Here is a 17,555-nt window from a genome sequence, read left to right as displayed (position 1 = left end):
AGCGCTATGTGAATGCAGATCCCTTTACGGACCGCACAAGCGCGAGGAGCAGGTGTGAAAGCAGCCACTAGCGCGACACGTCCACGTGCTCCATTCGGGAAGTGCCAAGATCCTCAAGTCGGGAACCGAGTCATTTTACGGAAACGTTTAGGTGCCGCACCTTGGTCTGTTAACGCCGCTGTTTTTAGTCTTTAACAACGAAGTGCCCAATATCCTCAAGTTGGTAACTGAGCTAAAACATAAAAAAACACTCGCAGCGTGAAGGAGTAATCGCAGTAGCGATCAGCTGAAATAAGAAGTGTGTGGAGCGGGAGTCTTTGGCCTACACAGCGTGTATTGGTTCATGGCTTTTTAGCAGCGCAAAGCAATAACCAAGGATCGGGAAGACGTGCTTGTGCTAGCGTCACCGTGTATGCTAACACGTACCTCCTGCTTAAGCCCCAACCCGATGAGGAAAGGCTCGGTGTAGCTGGAAGCCGGTGGACCCGTGTTCAGCATTATCTCGATGTCGGGGAAGTCATCGTTCTGGTCAGCGTACTTGGTCTTGTAGAAAGCTATGCCCTCGATGCCGCCTGGTAGTGTCCAGGGTCCTGTGTAATAGGCAATGGAATAGAAGTTTACTCAAGAGCCGCATTTACTGAGCGGGCATTCTTTACATATACCGGCCTACTTCGTAATGATTGTATGGAGCTTGCAACAAGTCATATAAATAGGTCAATAAAGGCGCTTATCTAAATGGAAAATAAAGAGAAAAGTGACCATATGCAAATATTTACACATGGTGCCATACTCTAGCGGTAAATGTAAGCATATATTAAAATTGAATTAACAAATTAAAATAAATGCATGTATGATGATCTGAACGCAGTTTGCATTAACAAAGGTAATATTTATTGAAATTACATGAAGACTGAAAACGAAGATTCCACAAGGCCAAAACATACGCTGTGTATAAATATCGACAATGGGATTTTTCATAGAGACGCTCGGTCGGCGCAGTATTTTTCATCCCTAACCAACGCATCTGCGCATTTCAGCGACATGGCATCGACGTCATAGGCGAAAGCGATTCATTGCCGACCTTGAGAGCGTTTTACTTTGCTGATACGAGAAGCATCGCTTTACTTGTAGTTGTACTTGTACCTTTCACGGCACGTCTGCCCTTTCTATAGGCACGGCAGCGCTGTCCCCCGGCTTTAGCGTCCTACGCTTTGCCAGCACAGGACAGGAGCTCATCGTAACTAGCATCAGTTTTCCAGTTACGTGCAGATGCTTCACGCCCTTGTCATCGTCGTCGGTTGATATAAGTTTCCTGAAGGACGGCAGCCTTTCCCACAGAGCGCCATTTAACCCTAACTCGAGACCTCATCTCATTGGTCAACGATTCTGCCACCGTGTACCTCGCTGCCCTTTCTCTGAACCTATTTTCTCACTGCATCTGACTAGAGCTTATCTTTTTCGCGAATTAAATAAGCTGTCGAGTGCGTAATGGTTAGTCTGATATGGACTATTATCAGCGTTATTTCCTGAATTTCCAGTGTACAGTCTGTATTATGATCTAATGTTCATATCTCTTTCGCTTAGATCAGTTATTTTCTTACGCATCACTTTTTGCGTTGCTCCTAGCTTTAAAGCTTTGTTACCAACCAAGCTTCGACTTGACGTTAGTGGCAAAATTCTAATTAATGGGGTTGCCGCTAGATCAAACTACCGTAGTAGCCTGGCTGCTCCAAGGGCCTTGAGTAGGTTAAGTGCTTATGTGTACGTTTTAAATCCAAGTTGCGTTTTGTGTACGATTGGTCTGTGCCTGACACCCACAACACGATAAACGCTGATAAATGTCATTCGCATGCATTTCAGCTCGTACGAAAAGCAGAGACGCGAACACTCTTTCTGCAAATATGTTTCTTCGAAGTTAAAGTTGTTTGTAAGTCACATTGTGTATGATGTGCACCAATTCGTATCATGACCTGACTCGTCGCTCGTTTCTCGTCGAACCTCGCATAGCATATTGTACACGAAAGACGCGTAGCAAACTACATCGGGAATTATCGCGACGAATTTTTAACCTACTGTCGGAGGCAAATACAGAAAACACTAAAGTAGCTGATCATCAGACGCGACGCAGGCCGTATGGACACAACATGGCGAGAAACACGAGTATAAAAAGAGGACGTATACGTTTCTCAGTCCTTGCGATATGACACACAAATTGTTTACATTGACGAAAGAAAGGAAATAAAGTTCACACAACACCAAGCCTTACAGGAAAAACAAGGTTTCGCTTGTTACGTTACGTAGACGTAACAATTTCCGATCGGCAAGTACGAAGAAAACTAATAATACAAATACCGACGAAAACAAAAAAAAAGAATGAAGTAGTTGCTTAAAATGTCCGCGGTAAGCCGTTTACTACTCGGTACAGATGAAAGAGACCAGTTACAATGACTTCCTTCAAAAATGCAATATTACAAAAAAAGTAATATTTTTTTTTTATTCAAGAGATCATTTCAGCGTTACTTTGGCTTTCTTACGCTTTTATTAACAATGCACAAATTCAGTAAATAGAATGGGCTAGCATGCGCTTTCGTGTGACTTTCGCCGCCCTTCACAAGTTGTGTCTCTTTACTAACAATTGCTTTTCCAACTTTTTGTCTGCCACCTTTCTTCGTTTTTATTGTGAACCCAACATCAGCGACAATACATACTCGATCGATGTGCACGCTGGAAAAAAAGGCGGTGTTGTAACACTTTTCGCACAGACTGTGGCTAGTCAATACGGCGAATCTCGTTTCAGGATACACAAACTTTATGAAGCACAGCACTTCAATGTTGCTGGAACTCGCGGACGGTGAAACCGGCAAGGCCAATGAAAAGATGAAAAAATTGTCCGTAGACGATATCCTCAAATCAACGTACGAAGTGGCCCACCGTGGTTTAATTCCTTGTTCAACGTCAAGGGGAGCGATAAGACGATGAAACAAACATTGAGCGCCATGGTTTGGCTGTCTGAATTGCCCATCCGCGAGGCTGCTGCGTGGCACGACTGCGGCTGTTCTACTAAGTTGCCACCTAATTCAAGTGCGCAAAGCTACGTCGCCTGTTACAGTTTGTCCTGTCAATAAGGTAACTGCTAATATGCAATTGGTTACTAAAAAAGTAATTTAAGTAGACTGAGCATTACCAAGGAAGAAAGTAAGTTAGATAAATTACAAAACTACCAATAATGTAGTTCATTACAAGTAATTCCTTGCATGTAATTTGCTACGTACGACTCTGGCGATAATGATACAAGTGGTACTTTGCTCAATGACATGGTATTTTAAATGGCATACCGGAAAAACCATTGAATCAGCATTGAAATATATTTAAGCAACATAAAAAAGTAATTTATCCTACTGGCATAGGGAGAGGCTGGGAATGCTGCACTGAATATATCCACTTATCAAGAAAAATTCTCGGTGTTTCTTGCCTAATAGCAACGAGAAAATAAGAAAAAGGATTAGAGTCAGTTCTCCCAAAATACACTAAAAAAATTCGACGCTACCTTGTTCCGTATACACCCGGACACACTGCCGAGGCCAAAACAAAACAAAACAAAAATCGAAAGAAACAAAAAATCCGACAATACGCAAGCACTTATGAGTTGTGAATGCGAAAGCATAAATTTGCAATTCAATGCCGCTGAATGGCCCTTGGAGATTTGCGCTGCGAGTAATGTTTTCTAGTTTTGCTGCGGGGCATGTTATCAAGTTTTGCGATTAAATTGGCTGCAAGCCACGACGAGAGGCCAACGAAGCCGCAGCAGCCACCAAGGCCGGCAGGCGCGCGCCGCAGATAAGCCCAGTGGGGGTGAGAGAGAGAGATACGGGCCGCTTGCCTGCTTTCAAGATGCCCTCTCCCCTCACACAACATCTGGCGCGCTGTTGCAGCAGCAGGTGGGCCGATTCCCCCTCTCTGCTCCGTCGAGGTGCGCTCGTGACGTGGCGTCGCAGCTAATGTGAATTTAGATGGCGTTTCGCTGCAATAGACGCCGGCTTTTTCGCTCAATGGGCCACTTTCGCATCCAAAATAAGCAGGCTCGAGCCAGTTCCTGCGGCTCTGAACTTATTTACTACGATAGCCAGCTGCTTCTTAAAGCAGTCATTCTCTCGAGAACTTATCCTTAATGACAAAGTTGACCTCATTCGCTACAATGTTGCTTGCTGTGGCCTCAGGATCCCAATAATAGAGGTCACCACTTTTTGAATCTGCATGGAGCGCAACATTTCGCAAAACTCACCAATTAATGAAATGGGAGTAAGTGCGTCCAGCTGTCAGCTGCGCATTACTGGGGGGCCATGAGTTCGAATTCCTGTTCTTCTGGGCAACGCTTAGTTTTTCTTCGCAATATAGCAAGGGCGAAATTAAGAACGTAGGCGAGGACGATGACGACCCGTCGTGCCGGCTTGGCAGCTATGACGTTGCCCTGTTCAGCAAGGGATCGCGGGATCAAATATTTGCCAGACGCGGAGGCCGCATTTCGATGAGAACGAAATGCAAGACCACCCTTGTATTGTGCAATGGGCGCACGTTACAGAAGCTCAGGTGCTAATAATTAATACGCAGTCCCGCACTAGAGTGTGCCTCATAATCATGCCTTGAATTTCGCACTTAAAACACCAAAACTTAACCTATGACAAGGACGGTTTTCGGTGGTAATGGGCAGAAGAACGCACACGCCAAACCTAGTTTCGAGCCCTTAGCTATACTTTCTTTGTCAAATAGAACTAACCAGATGAGGCGTACTATAAGCCAACGCGCAACGTGATACGAGTTTATAACAGCTCTTTATTATAAGCACACTCAAAGCGCACTAATACCCCAAGAGAATATCTAATTGCAGAGGTAAAGCTCTCTGCACGGTTAGACGTCCACTGCGCTCATCTGCTTCGTATAAACAGCAAGCTGGCCGGGCTTTGCTCGTGCCTGGTAACTTTCTTGGCTCCCCACTCTGTATGTATTTAGAAACTATAGATCGTTCGGAGATATCCGTCCCCCAGCATGCTTTGAAGTAGACATCATCTTCCCACGAAGACATGGCGGCGCGACAAAACTGCGGTACAGCGATGACGGCGCATGCGCCCTGCCTCCCTTCTTTGAGGATCCTTCTTTGAGGACTCTTCATTCTAAACGCCTTTTTATAAATTAAACATTACCAGCTCGCCCAATTGACCCTTTATTAAAAGCGATGAAATTCGTTAAAATCCTTGTAAGGTAATTGTCTCGAAACCTCGCGTGAACTAAGGGTTCCTACTAAAGGGATTTGTCACGAGTACTGACCACCTTTCTTTATCCAACGTATGTATGCGCCCTAAGTAATGAATGAAACATTAACCATGGGCGTTTGGTAGTTATGGAGTGAATCAATGATGATCGTAAAATGTTTTACTTCTATGAAGTGCATATGTATTGGGCTCCAGAATTAACCTCTTCATTTTTGCTGGACAGAGTTCAAACTTTGCCGAATGTGCCCACTCTAACGCACCCAAAGTAGTAAAACCAAGGGCATGAACAATTTATTATATTACTGGACCATAAAACTGTTATTGGACCAGAAAAGAGTTGTTTACCCGTTCTTATATTGGGCTCAGCCAAGTGCAGAATGTATTCTACTCGTCCCTGTGAGTGACCACACGCATTAAGGCAAGCAAGCGCGATATACTGTATATATAAATTAACGCTTTCGTGCATGCCACTCCCAAAGGCTCTGTTCTCGACATGCCCCAATAGGTACCATTATGCACCGGGAAATGTGTGAGGCCGGGCAATCTCTCTAAGCCTGTTGCGCATACCTCCCACGTGTACATAAGCCTCACCCGTGTTGTACCGGTAGTACTCGATGGCTCCCCTAACGCCGGTGAATCCCTCGCCGAGGCTCTCGTTCAGGTGCACCAGCGATCCGGCGGCCAAAGCGTGGTCCTGCAAATTCTCGCCAACCGGAAGATCCGCCACCACCGGAATCTGCAGTATAGGAGCGTGAGTGTAAGCTCATAGAGTCTGGGCTGTACACGAGGCACTCCTACTCGGCTGTCTAAGTCAACACTTGCCGCAACACCACTCTTTGCTTGAACATCTGCTCTGTTGTCTTGAAGCCGTAGTAGCTAGCCTTGCATTCCGCGTGAGAATAGGCGCAAATGTGTTGAACATACGCTGCCAGAGACACCAGTGTACTGAACAGTTTCAGAGAACGTATTAAAGTGGAACTTTATATGGCTAGGCGAAATCACCTGTGTACAGAAAACTATGATCATCAGCACTGGCTCGAGCGTCGTCTTCTTTCACAGCTGGCTGCGTTGCCACTCATTATTCCAGCGTAGAATTTGACTTCTCTTTTGTCGTCGTAATGGGTAGGCCGTGTTTACCGGGGTATGAGCCATTGCTTAAGGGCGTATGAGCCATTCATTGTCTTACCCTGACGGACAGATTTAATTTTGAAGCAATTTAATTTCGAAGAATCGCAAGCGGCAATGGCGGGCAAATGCTGCTACCAGTCCGGCGAGCAAACTCGAGACATCGAACGCAAGCGACAATGGCGGACTGCGGGCACCGTCAGTGACGTCGTTCTCTCCGTCGCACTCCAACGTATGCGTAAGCTCATAATTGAGAAATACTTTAATGAACCCTCGACATTAACCCAGCGATATACACCGGGGCCGCACGTTTCAGTTTCGCTGGTTTACCATCTTCACGGAGTGGAAGGGCCGACGAAATTTTTTGTCTAGAGCAGCAGCCAGTGTGAGTCCACTGTTCCTCGAATGGTTGTGCAAGGAGCAACTTGACAACATACAGAAAGGATTGAAAGGAGTGGTTGTTTTAGATCATTATGTCCGGGGTCTTTAGATCGTAGATACGATGTAAAGGAGAAAGATGTGTCGCGGAATCAGCAAGAATAAGGCCTCATTAGAACAAGTTTAAATAGAGTGAGATTGTCAATTAAGTTATACCACATATGGCGTTTCGTTGCTAAGCCCGGGGTCATGGGTTCGGACCCGTGGCGGCCGCTTTTCGATGGGGGCCAAATGTAAAGGTCATCGTGCACTTAGATTTACGTTCACGTTAAAGAACCATCAAGAGCCTATTTGCTTTTGTCAGCAGGACAGTAACCTCATGTTGTCCTGACCCGCGGGCTATTTTATGTATTGTCCAAAATAATTATTAAATAAAAAGAAAGTGGCTAAAGTGAATTCGTAGTCCCCCGGAGGAATATGTCGTGGCATTGTCTCGTAAATACAGCAGATTGTATTTTTTAAACCATTTTGGGGGTTCACTTTTTTTGAAACGGAAATTATTCACATGAAGAGACGTGCTCCTTGCATAATCATGGATCACAATCGCCAGCACTGCCGGGTGGCAGCCTTTTAAGTACTTTCAATCGACATGCGCAAGATAATTGAAATCAAAACAACCTTTGCTGTCGCCTTTACAGGAGGCAGCTAACACGTGCTCTGCAATGAAGCCACAGAAGAAGTAAACCCACGTTCATCTCTTCGAGGTGCTTCTTTGGTCCAACGCCCGACAGCATGAGCAGCTTGGGTGAGTTGATGACTCCTGCGGATACGATGATCTCCTTGGCTGCGCGAACAGTGTGCTTACGCTGGTTCTTCTTGAAGGTGACGCCCACTGCTCGCATTCCGTCGAACAAGATCTGCGCAACAGGGGACACGTATAACAGGTACTTTCAGACAGATAATGAAGACGCGTTGATCTCAGCAACTTCGGTGATCCGTGCTCAGCGCAGCTGTTTCACTCTCAGCGATAAGAGAGAGAGAGAGAACTGCCTGAAACTCAAACAGCTGTTCTCGCTGACTTGAGTGCTACTTATTTGAAGTTGTGCATGACCACGTGTGTCACGGCGTGCGAATGTTTGACATTTTAACAGCAAAGCTATTTAAGGCAGCCGTAATTTGTGTGGCGTATCAAGAAACTACCAAGAAAGCAAATAAAATAAACTTTTTTGCCGAGGCAGGATTCGAGCCCGCGTGCCTCCGGTTCGAAGGCGAGCGTCGTAACCACTAGGCTATACAGCCCCGCTTGAAGAACATGCATTTATGCGAACCATATGATTGCGTTTGAGCGTCGTCGTCTTCGTCTACAGCTGGCGCGTTCGTACGCTCGTGCTCTGCGAGGTGAAGAGGTTTTGCGCGCTATGAGAGCGAGAGAGAGAGAGATGCATTCATGGAGCGGGTCTCCTGGAACGCAGTGTCGGCAGTGGAACGCGGTGTCGGCATTGCAAGCTGCGCTATGCAACGTGCAGGGACGGCCGTACGTTCGAGCGAAAAGACACCCGCCGTAGTTACTCAGTGGCTATGGTGTTGGGCTGCTGAGCACGAGGTCGCGGGATCGAATCCCGGCCACGGTGGCCGCATTTCGATGGGGGCGAAATGCGAAAACACCCGTGTACTTAGATTCAGGTGCACGTTAAAGAACCCCAGCTAGTCCAAATTTCCGGAGTCCCCCACTACGGCGTGCCTCATAATCAGGTCGGGGTTTTAACTGGCACGTAAAACTCCATAATTTAATTATTTTGTTTCGAGCGAAAAGAAATTATCATCATCATGAGTAATAAGATGAAAAGTTCGCGCACACTTCCGGAAAATGCTGGGCTCCGATCGCCCAGCTTCGCTGTTTCAAGCGTTGCGCGGCCGATTGCAAGGTTTTTTTTTTAGGTATTATTCGTTTAAGAAACACCTGTAACGAAGACGTGCGGGTTAGCCCGGCGCATCTCCAGCGTATGTGATACACCGAAGAAGAAGTGCTGGTCTGTCAGGCGCAACTGCAGCGCTTTACGCACGGGGCAGGTTCTGACTGCTCTGAGGGTTCTGACTGACGCACCGAGTTCGACCTCTCACTCCATGCGTACCCTGTCATAAAACACCTTAACACACCATTTTAGCGTAAATGACTTGCACTTTCCTCAGCGTAGCAGCCATACTCGTGCACTTGCCAGTGCACGAGTATGGCAGTTTCGATGCCATCAGTTCAAGTCATTTACGCTACAATGGTGTTTCTTGCACTAATAATACCTAAAAATGTCGAACATTCGCACGCAGTGAGATGCTTGGTCCATGCCGTAATGGGAAAGCTATCAATAGCAATGCCATCGTTAACTTACTAATTATATTCTACGCCCATTTAATCCTCCTTTCGTTATTGCTTTTACTGATGGTCTGGGTTCGTTACATTCATAATTTGCCATTCATCATACCGGATAACAATAAAATGTAATAAAAAGAACATTTACTAGTACAGTGGCATGGGAAAGAGAGACATACATCTTATTTGGATTTATATAAGTGCAAAGAGGCTTTCTGGCGTAAAAGTATTTGCCAACATGTTACGTGTCATGGAGAGGGGACGGGAAGGTTAGAAGGAGGGCGCGAGAAAATAAAAAAGACCAGGGATAAAAACGATACAATTATTATTTAGATGTCAGAGCTGACTGTTCAAATAATGCATATTTAATCCCGAATAATAGGTAGAGGCAGCTATTTGACTCAAGATAAGCAAAGAATAAGTGGAGGGTGTGACGTCCTTTCTTTGGACAGTGGCAGAAATTACATGTTTTTCACGAAGCGATATATTTTCGCGTGTCACCAAACTAACGAAATCGCATGTGACAGGGCTGTTACTTACCTTTGTGGCTTTGGAGAAGATCGATACGTGGAGGTTCTTGCGTCCCTTCTTGCCAGTGATGGGCAGCACAAACGCCTTCGACGTCGACCAGCGCTCTTTACCCCGCACGGTGAACTGGTTAGCCATGAAGCCTGAGAAGAAATGGCGGGATGGTAAGCGACGAACACTGGTAAAGTAGGGAGAGAAGTGCCTGTGGTCTTTCCTCCGCAAGCTAAAAGTTTTCAGAGATAAACTGTATAATTTGGCTAAACTGCTTTAGGAGGTATCGGACATCATTAAAAAAGCATCACCATAAGCAAAAATTGTGGGATAAAAGTTGACGAACCGAAGTTAAAGTGCCACGAGCAGGTTGCCTGACGTTTCGATAGGTGGCCCTATGTTTGTCAGAGACGGTTTTGTCATCATCCCTACTGTGCGCGTGCTTTAATATTCGTCTCGTCGTGTGAATTGCTAACTTATAATAGCAAAATGTATCAACCTGTTAGTTTAAGATTTAAAACATTCTTCCATGCGGAAGAAAATGTGACGCATTTTGCAGGCAGCAGCATATCAGGTTCGGCAAAGCCTTACCAGATGGACCAACGTTTTCGTATACGTCAAGCAATTGCGAGTGAGCGACGCGAATGCGTGCGTCACGACAGCAACATGAAGACGACGACGCCTTTAGTATGACGCTGATGGCATGACGACTGGGCAATATCTCGAAACGTGCCTAATTACTCCACCCTCATAATTTCGCGCTCGTATTTCGTTTGACATAATGAAGGGTCCCTTTAAATTATCACTGCACAATTTTTCTCTTAAAATATTCGTGTACTGCAGCAGCGGTGCTTCGAGAGCATATTGTGGCCTAGATCAATGCCAAACCACTGCAGGCCAGGAGGCGCTACCGTAGTTTCTATGTGCAATTAAAATGTGCTGACCCTTTTAGATATGTTGGGCCTCACATCCCGTCAGCTCTACACCAACTAAGCAGTATCGGTGTGCGGGTGCGGCTTTGCAAACACTTCACCCAAGTGTCAACAGAAGCGAACTATGGCTTTTGATCTTTACATAGGCGCTTGTTTACCTCATTGTATGATACGTAAACAGTTCTCTTCTTCCTACTGTATATTCTATCCCTCTCTTTTCCCCTTTCCCTCAGCACCACCTCCCATGCCGACCGCCATTCAGGAGGGAGCTAGATAGTTACACTGTGGTCGGTAGTATCTTGCTTACTTTCCTTTTCTGCATGTTATGTAAAAGTAAACAAGAATTCACTGTACTAGCCCCGATATGGTAGCCACGAAAGGGCACAGCGCTTTGAACGGCAACACAGGCCCGCCTGTACCCACGTCTGCGTCCCCCCCCCCTTTTTTTTTTCCTGATGGTTCCAGCCAAACTCTTTCCCAGTGCAGAATAGCACATTAGAGCACACCAAGTCAGGTCAAACTCTCTGTCAGTCCTGTAAAAAAATCCCCCTCTCTCTTTCTGTCCATGGCTATGGGCATTGCGCAAAGCACACGCGCTTCTACATTCTACGCGTAGCATACCTACATACCCTGCAGCACATATTGCCCACATTTTGAAACTGCACAATCTCCGGGATCGGACCCCAAAGGAGGGTTGAAACTTACCCGATATGGAAAATTGTGGGTAACTCGCCAAAACAAAAAAAAAACCTTCTTTCACAAGTTTACATTGCGCGTTAGTATTTTCATTTCAATAAATAGATAACCTGCAAAGTAATTTGCACCCTCTCCAGTCTACTGGCTGTACAACAAATTTGGTTGGAAAAGAAGGCCTACCCCTGCAATTGACGTCAATGACATTTGACCACTTCTCGACTAGCTCAGTCACTTGCGTTTCACGAGATAGCCATACCGCGGCGGCGCGGCCTAGAACGCGCGCTCTTGACTGGTCAGTCGCCTATGATGTCTCAAGATAAAAAAAAAGGCGCGTTGGGGCCAATCTACGGTGACTCGTTCGGTTACTTAGAAAATGGCGGAAAGCCCAGGTAAGCACCTTACGCGGAAAAATACCTCTCTCGCATGCGCAGAATGTGTTTGTAAATGGTCCATTCTTGCTCTCAAAAGTATTGAGCAAATCAAGTTGTTTGACGAATGCCATCAGGGTGTCGTAGATCCCGTCCACTGGGATAGACGTTGTAGTTCGCCTAGCCAGCTATCACGCTTGTAATCAAAGTCACCCCTTGTTTTTCTGCTCGATATATTTGATTTAACGTCACACGGCTTGCGGTGTGTAATGCTGTAAGGTCTCGTCTACTAGTCACAAAACTGTTTAAAGAGTCAGTCAACCGATTTTTCATGGCCTAGTTTTCTTATGACGCAACGAAACGCTCATCCTCGGTAGCGTTTACACTTGCAGCGGTTACCTCCAAAAGCACGTACAAGTTTTGTAAGATAATTTTTCGATCTGAGCGATGTCTAAACGATAAGGGTCCGAATTCACAAAGCTTTTCGTTCGTAAGTGCTGCTTGCCATTGGCCAACCGTTGGCTTCGCTAATGATATGTCCAACACCGCCATCGGCTTCTACGAATTGTTTTAGCTTACGAACGTTCTTGTGAATCCGACCCCATGAGTTCCGACGCCAGGAACATTGACTAGTAAGAGCGACGCCTATAGCCCGCCTCGCAAATTGTGAAAGCAGAACCGCGCCTCCAAGATTGGTCGATGTACGCGTGCCGCACAATCACGGAGGATATCGCAAAGGAGGATTGGGGTTAGCTAGAGTGAGTGAAACGTTCGTTAACCATCCGCAGTTTGACTATCACGCCGTCCGAAAATAAAATGCTGGTGTAGTAATTGCTGCTTATATGGCTGCTTCAAATCCTAGTGCTAGCTAGTGACAATGCGGTGGCCTCATTTGTCCGTAGCCGCAAGTCCTCACAGCGCCACAATGACCTCCGAGAACGGGCTACAGCGTTTGCCCGCCGATCTCGGAGGCCTTGGCGAATTTCCCTGCTGATAGCCAGTGAAGATTAGCTGCGCATTGTCAGATACAGCATTATCTTGGAAAACATTCATGGCATTTCAATATTTAAAAAAGGTCGAGGAGCCGCGTGCACTAATAGAAGATCACGTGATCGGGCATCCTATTTTTTTTTGGCATCCTTCTGCCGCGTGAGGGCGCCAAAGGTTATTTTTCGCGATATGTTGTGAAGAATTAAAAATATAAACCCTCCGCTAATGAAGAACACATTGCTCGTTTCAGTCAATATGAGACACCATCTTTCCATTATAGGGGCTAGCCCGATTCAAGTTCTGAACGGTTGTCTGTCTATTTAAATAATTTCTGAAAGTGATGCTCGAAAGCACTTTTGCCACATCAAGAAAAAAAAAACTGGCGAGTAGTTCTCGGCGCTGGCATTACCCAACTTAGTGTATGTAAGCTGTAAAGTGCAAAGTAATTGTTACTGCATATTTGATGTAATCACGTGATTTATTCATTTTGTAATAGTACTCATTCATGTAAATAGAATAAAGGAGCCAAGTATTTAAAGTTGACAATATTTTAAAAATTCCTTCGTTTCTCGTGACTCACCTGTTTGCCGAGCTCCGTTGTGGTCATTGACCTCGTAACCAAGCTCCTGGCCGGCTTTGAGGAAAGCGTGTAGAGCTGGTGTCTGAAACTGTGTAGAGCTGACAGTAAGCTCGCCGCCGTAGCCGTGGTAGCCTGCAGAAGTGAAGGTTACAGAGATGACTAGTTTGGCCTATTCTTGTAACTTCGCATGCAATGTGCCCCGAATGTTTACGCAGTATTTTGGTTTCCCTCTTCATTTCTCTCTCTCTCTCTTGCTTTAGGAGTCCCTTATGACTAGTAGAGCCAAAAAAGGGATAAACCTTAAAGGTCATGGTTTGCTGTTACATATTGACGCGTGTGCTCTAGGCAGAGGACAACGACGATGGGGACATTAACGGACTCCGTCTAGTGGGTCAGTGGGTTTTTCGGCTGACGACGAAGAAGACATGTCTCCGTTCCGTTTTGCTAGAACAGGTTGTCCTGCGGTTCTTAAAGTACGTCTCCCTGTCCTCTCTTGGCGTTGTACCGCGACAATATCAACTCCAAGTTGAATTCTTGCAAACGCTCTTGTTGCTGTATGAAACATGAGTGTGTCGGCGAACTTTTTAGGTGCGAGTAGCATACAGGCCAATTGTTCTTTTGACTCTACTCACAGAGCATCACGCACAGCAATCGAGAGCAAAAAGTTCATAGCCCTCCGGGTGGCCGTTTTTTTATCGCTTTCTTTATCTCTAAGGAAAGCAGACGAAAAACGAAGAACACCTTAGCATTCGAACAGCTTCATTTGCTTATGTACACGTCCATGTCGCTGCCCGTCCCTCGTTCTTTCGAACATGTACTATGACGTTGACTATGACGTTGACTATGACAGGTGAAAATAGATTTACATCTTGATTATCGCAGTAGGCTCGCCGAATGACTCTTCAACAGGGAAAAAATCTAATACGAAATGTCATGTAAACACAACCCACTGGAGGCGTTTACTTTTTTTCTTCAGAGCACAGTACGAAGACTTGCTGACGACGAGTGCTCACCTTCTTCTGCCAGGCTTCTGTTTGTGTTGTCCTCGGACTTCTTGAAGTACGGCAGCACTTCATCATACGACCATCCAGTGGCGCCCCCTTTAGCCCAATTGTCGTAGTCGCGTCGGTTGCCTCGGTTGTAGATCATGTAGTTGAGCACACTCCCGCCTCCCAGGACCTTGCCCTGGATCCAAAGGTCTCTCTGCAAGATGCACGATAAGGAAATTGACGAGGAAATTTGTTGCGTTCACAAAGATGTTATGAGGGGTGCAAGTGATAACAGGGGGTTTATGCTCGTGAACGCCCTTAGCGCCACTGGACGAACGCAGATGGGCGATGCAGAGCTTGATCGTTTGCTACCCACGTCCGGGATAATTCATGATGGCTTGCCACAGCTACATAGCATCGATGTTGGAGACTGTGGCGCACGTGGTGAGTCAGTTATTACATATTAATTATAGGGTAGTTCAGACTATGATATTTCTCAAAATTTCGGAGGCCTCCTTGTGTAGGTATACAGTACAATTAGGACACAATGTTACTTTTAAAAAATTGTAATTTCAACCGTAACACCTGCTATATGTCGCTGGTCCCTGACATCCCGGAAAAATAGGGATTGAAGGACAAAGGAAAACTAACTAAGGAAAATAAAGTTGATTTGATTCGATTTGATTTGATTTGCTTTGATTAAGCCTGAGCGGCAGCACAGCTATAGAGGCCAGTTACAACGTCTGTTCGAGCTCGGACACCCCGAAAATTTGATGCCTTGGAAGTAACTAACTGCTGTACATATACTTTCTGTGTATCGGACTTATTTTAACAAAGAAAAGTCGTGGCGTCGTGCATCTTGATTCCTAGTATATGGCAACTTAGTAACACTAACTAAGCGAGACGGTGGGCCCCTAGTGCAGATGTGCTCAAACAGATGCAAAAGCCAGCGGACGCCCTCATACATGCGAACATCCACTGGCATAGAGAGATGCGAACAAATGGCACGCTTCCGAGCGGGTGTGGATAAAAATTTAAGCGCACGCTTGCACACAACACATCGCAGCCAACACGAAGCAGCATAACTGTACCTCGACAAAAGCCGGTGAAGGAAATGAATGCCGTTATCCTCGCGATCGAAAATTTTGGATAGATAGATAGATAGATAGATAGATAGATAGATAGATAGATAGATAGATAGATAGATAGATAGATAGATAGATAGATAGATAGATAGATAGATAGATAGATAGATAGATAGATAGATAGATAGATAGATAGATAGATAGATAGATAGATAGATAGATAGATAGATAGATAGATAGATAGATAGATAGATAGATAGATAGATAGATAGATAGATAGATAGATAGATAGATAGATAGATAGATAGATAGATAGATACTGCATATTGTATTGTGGTGGTTAAAGGTGTGACTTTGGCCAAAATCGCGACTTTGTGCGACATTTCATTCAAGCCATGAGAAGGGAAAGAAATAGTTCTATCCCTGTCGCATCTGTAGAAGGCGGGGCACCGAATCCAAGGCACCAATGACCGTGGTGATGTCGCGGGCATGCCGGACCAGCACCTGCTCAACCTGCGGGTCTCCGTCTCGTAGCATGGCGTACAGCCTCCGCTATTTCGGGTTGGGATAAAATCCCACTTTTCAGCCACATCTTGCTTATATCCGACTTTGTTCACACGTTGGTCTCCCCGTGACAGCTTCTCAATGCGACTTCTTCGTAACTCTCAGGCTTTCCTTCGTCCACTTGCGGATGTTTCATCCTCATCACCGCCCTATCACTGCAGGACGAAAGCCTCTCCCAGCGATCGCCAACTACGCGTGTACCCCTTCCATGTGCAACGGCAACGTAAAAGGTGTGAGTCAAGCACAACAGAAAACTATATTTTACTCCTGCGTAAAAAGCCCGTGAAGAAAGCGGCGTGTGACGTCAAAGGCGCCCCTCAGTGCTCCTACTTTTTTCTGCCCTTTCCACTCCGCTACCTGCATTCCCCCTCTCCCACCAGGGTCAGTTCTCTTATTTTCCTATTCTGTGAGCAATTACTAGACTCTCTATGTAATTGTAGCTTCGCGTGTAGTCACCCGCTAGCGCACACGGAATAAAGAGAAATCGCAACGTCATAATATGTCTCCCCGTAGATGCATTTTTTATTGCGTAAAGAATAAAAGCCGCTTGGCGATGTTTTTTTGGTTCCTTGCTCTGTGAGCAAATAAAAGAAACTTATCGTTGCTCTAGATGCCGCGAAAAACGATGCGCTGCGAAGGTCAGGATGCTTTCGCCATCCCTCGATGATGCCCTTCAACGTCGTCGTAGCAGAAGTAATGCCGCAGGCAATCACGCAGATAACTTGTATTATGATGTAAAATGCTCCGGGGAATATCCGTAATTTTGTGTTTACGGCATAGAGCAAGGGGTTCGCACCATATTATGAGTTGTTTGTTGTATAAAATCGCTGAGGAAAACGAGAGAGTTGCCAAGGATGACTCAGCAGCAGTTGCTGCGCTCAGGCGGCAGTGTGATATTACGCTCTTAAGTGAGAAACCTTGAGCAATAAACTCTCTTTCGGTGCATAAATGTGCCATTGGAAAGAGTGAAGCAGCTTTGGAGACAGCCCACCCTAATGCAATGGCGCTAAATGCGCAATAAAGCCAACCACTTGTTTTTCGTATTTGTAGGTTATACTACACTAATACCCAAGTTCGTGGACGAATTGATAGCCGTCGGCCGTAGCAAAATGCGTAGTGCAAGGCACATGTAATGCGGAGGTTCTGGGTCCGGCTCCTACCGGCCACATGGTATCTTTTCGTCCACTTTCCCTTTTCTTCATTATTTTCTACATTCTAATTTCAACCACACTTATTTTCCCGGATGCTTTCCTTGGCTTCATTGTGTGTTGGCTTTATGTGGTCATGATTAACAAAAGTCGAGTCCCTCGGCTCCCCTTCTTCTCTCGTAGATTACTCTGGGTAGTTGCAAGGTGTAGCGCCGAATGTTTCGGTCTCTATTGTGGCGTCACAGAAAGAGGAAGGGTGAGCTTTTGGTCACTACACTTCTCGTGCATGCGAACCAAAGGGTTTTAAATGAATGTGATCATTTCCTCATCACCACTGGCGCTTGGCTAACCGGCCTCTGGCATATTTCAGTATTTATTGCACGGTTTAGTCACACAGCGTGTTTAATGCGAGAGAAGCTGGTCGAGATATAAAATCATCAAAGACTATCTGGTAGTAAGTCGTTTACCGTTCTTCTCCAAAGTAGTGTAGCAAAGGTCACTCTGAGAAATGTAGTTTCATTGTTGCAGCAGTTTTATAAGACAAACCTA

At 45.6% G+C, this 17,555-nt stretch overlaps 1 protein-coding gene across 1 annotated transcript in view; it reads right to left on the bottom strand.

Moving 5' to 3' along the window:
• Nucleotides 1-17,555, bottom strand: part of LOC119445316 (glucose dehydrogenase [FAD, quinone]) — a 92,362-nt gene that overhangs the window by 26,042 nt on the left and 48,765 nt on the right. The window contains exons 3-8 of the mRNA XM_037709630.2: nucleotides 14,234-14,423; nucleotides 13,221-13,352; nucleotides 9,676-9,806; nucleotides 7,520-7,687; nucleotides 5,859-6,003; nucleotides 427-590 (exon numbers count right to left, since the gene is read on the bottom strand). Coding sequence (XP_037565558.1) covers nucleotides 427-590; nucleotides 5,859-6,003; nucleotides 7,520-7,687; nucleotides 9,676-9,806; nucleotides 13,221-13,352; nucleotides 14,234-14,423 — 930 coding nt within the window. The remainder of the gene's footprint in view (nucleotides 1-426; nucleotides 591-5,858; nucleotides 6,004-7,519; nucleotides 7,688-9,675; nucleotides 9,807-13,220; nucleotides 13,353-14,233; nucleotides 14,424-17,555) is intronic.

The sequence above is a fragment of the Dermacentor silvarum genome, chromosome 3 (assembly GCF_013339745.2).
Source record: "Dermacentor silvarum isolate Dsil-2018 chromosome 3, BIME_Dsil_1.4, whole genome shotgun sequence".
NCBI lineage: Eukaryota > Metazoa > Arthropoda > Arachnida > Ixodida > Ixodidae > Dermacentor > Dermacentor silvarum.
This window is presented reverse-complemented; position numbering and strand designations above follow the sequence as displayed.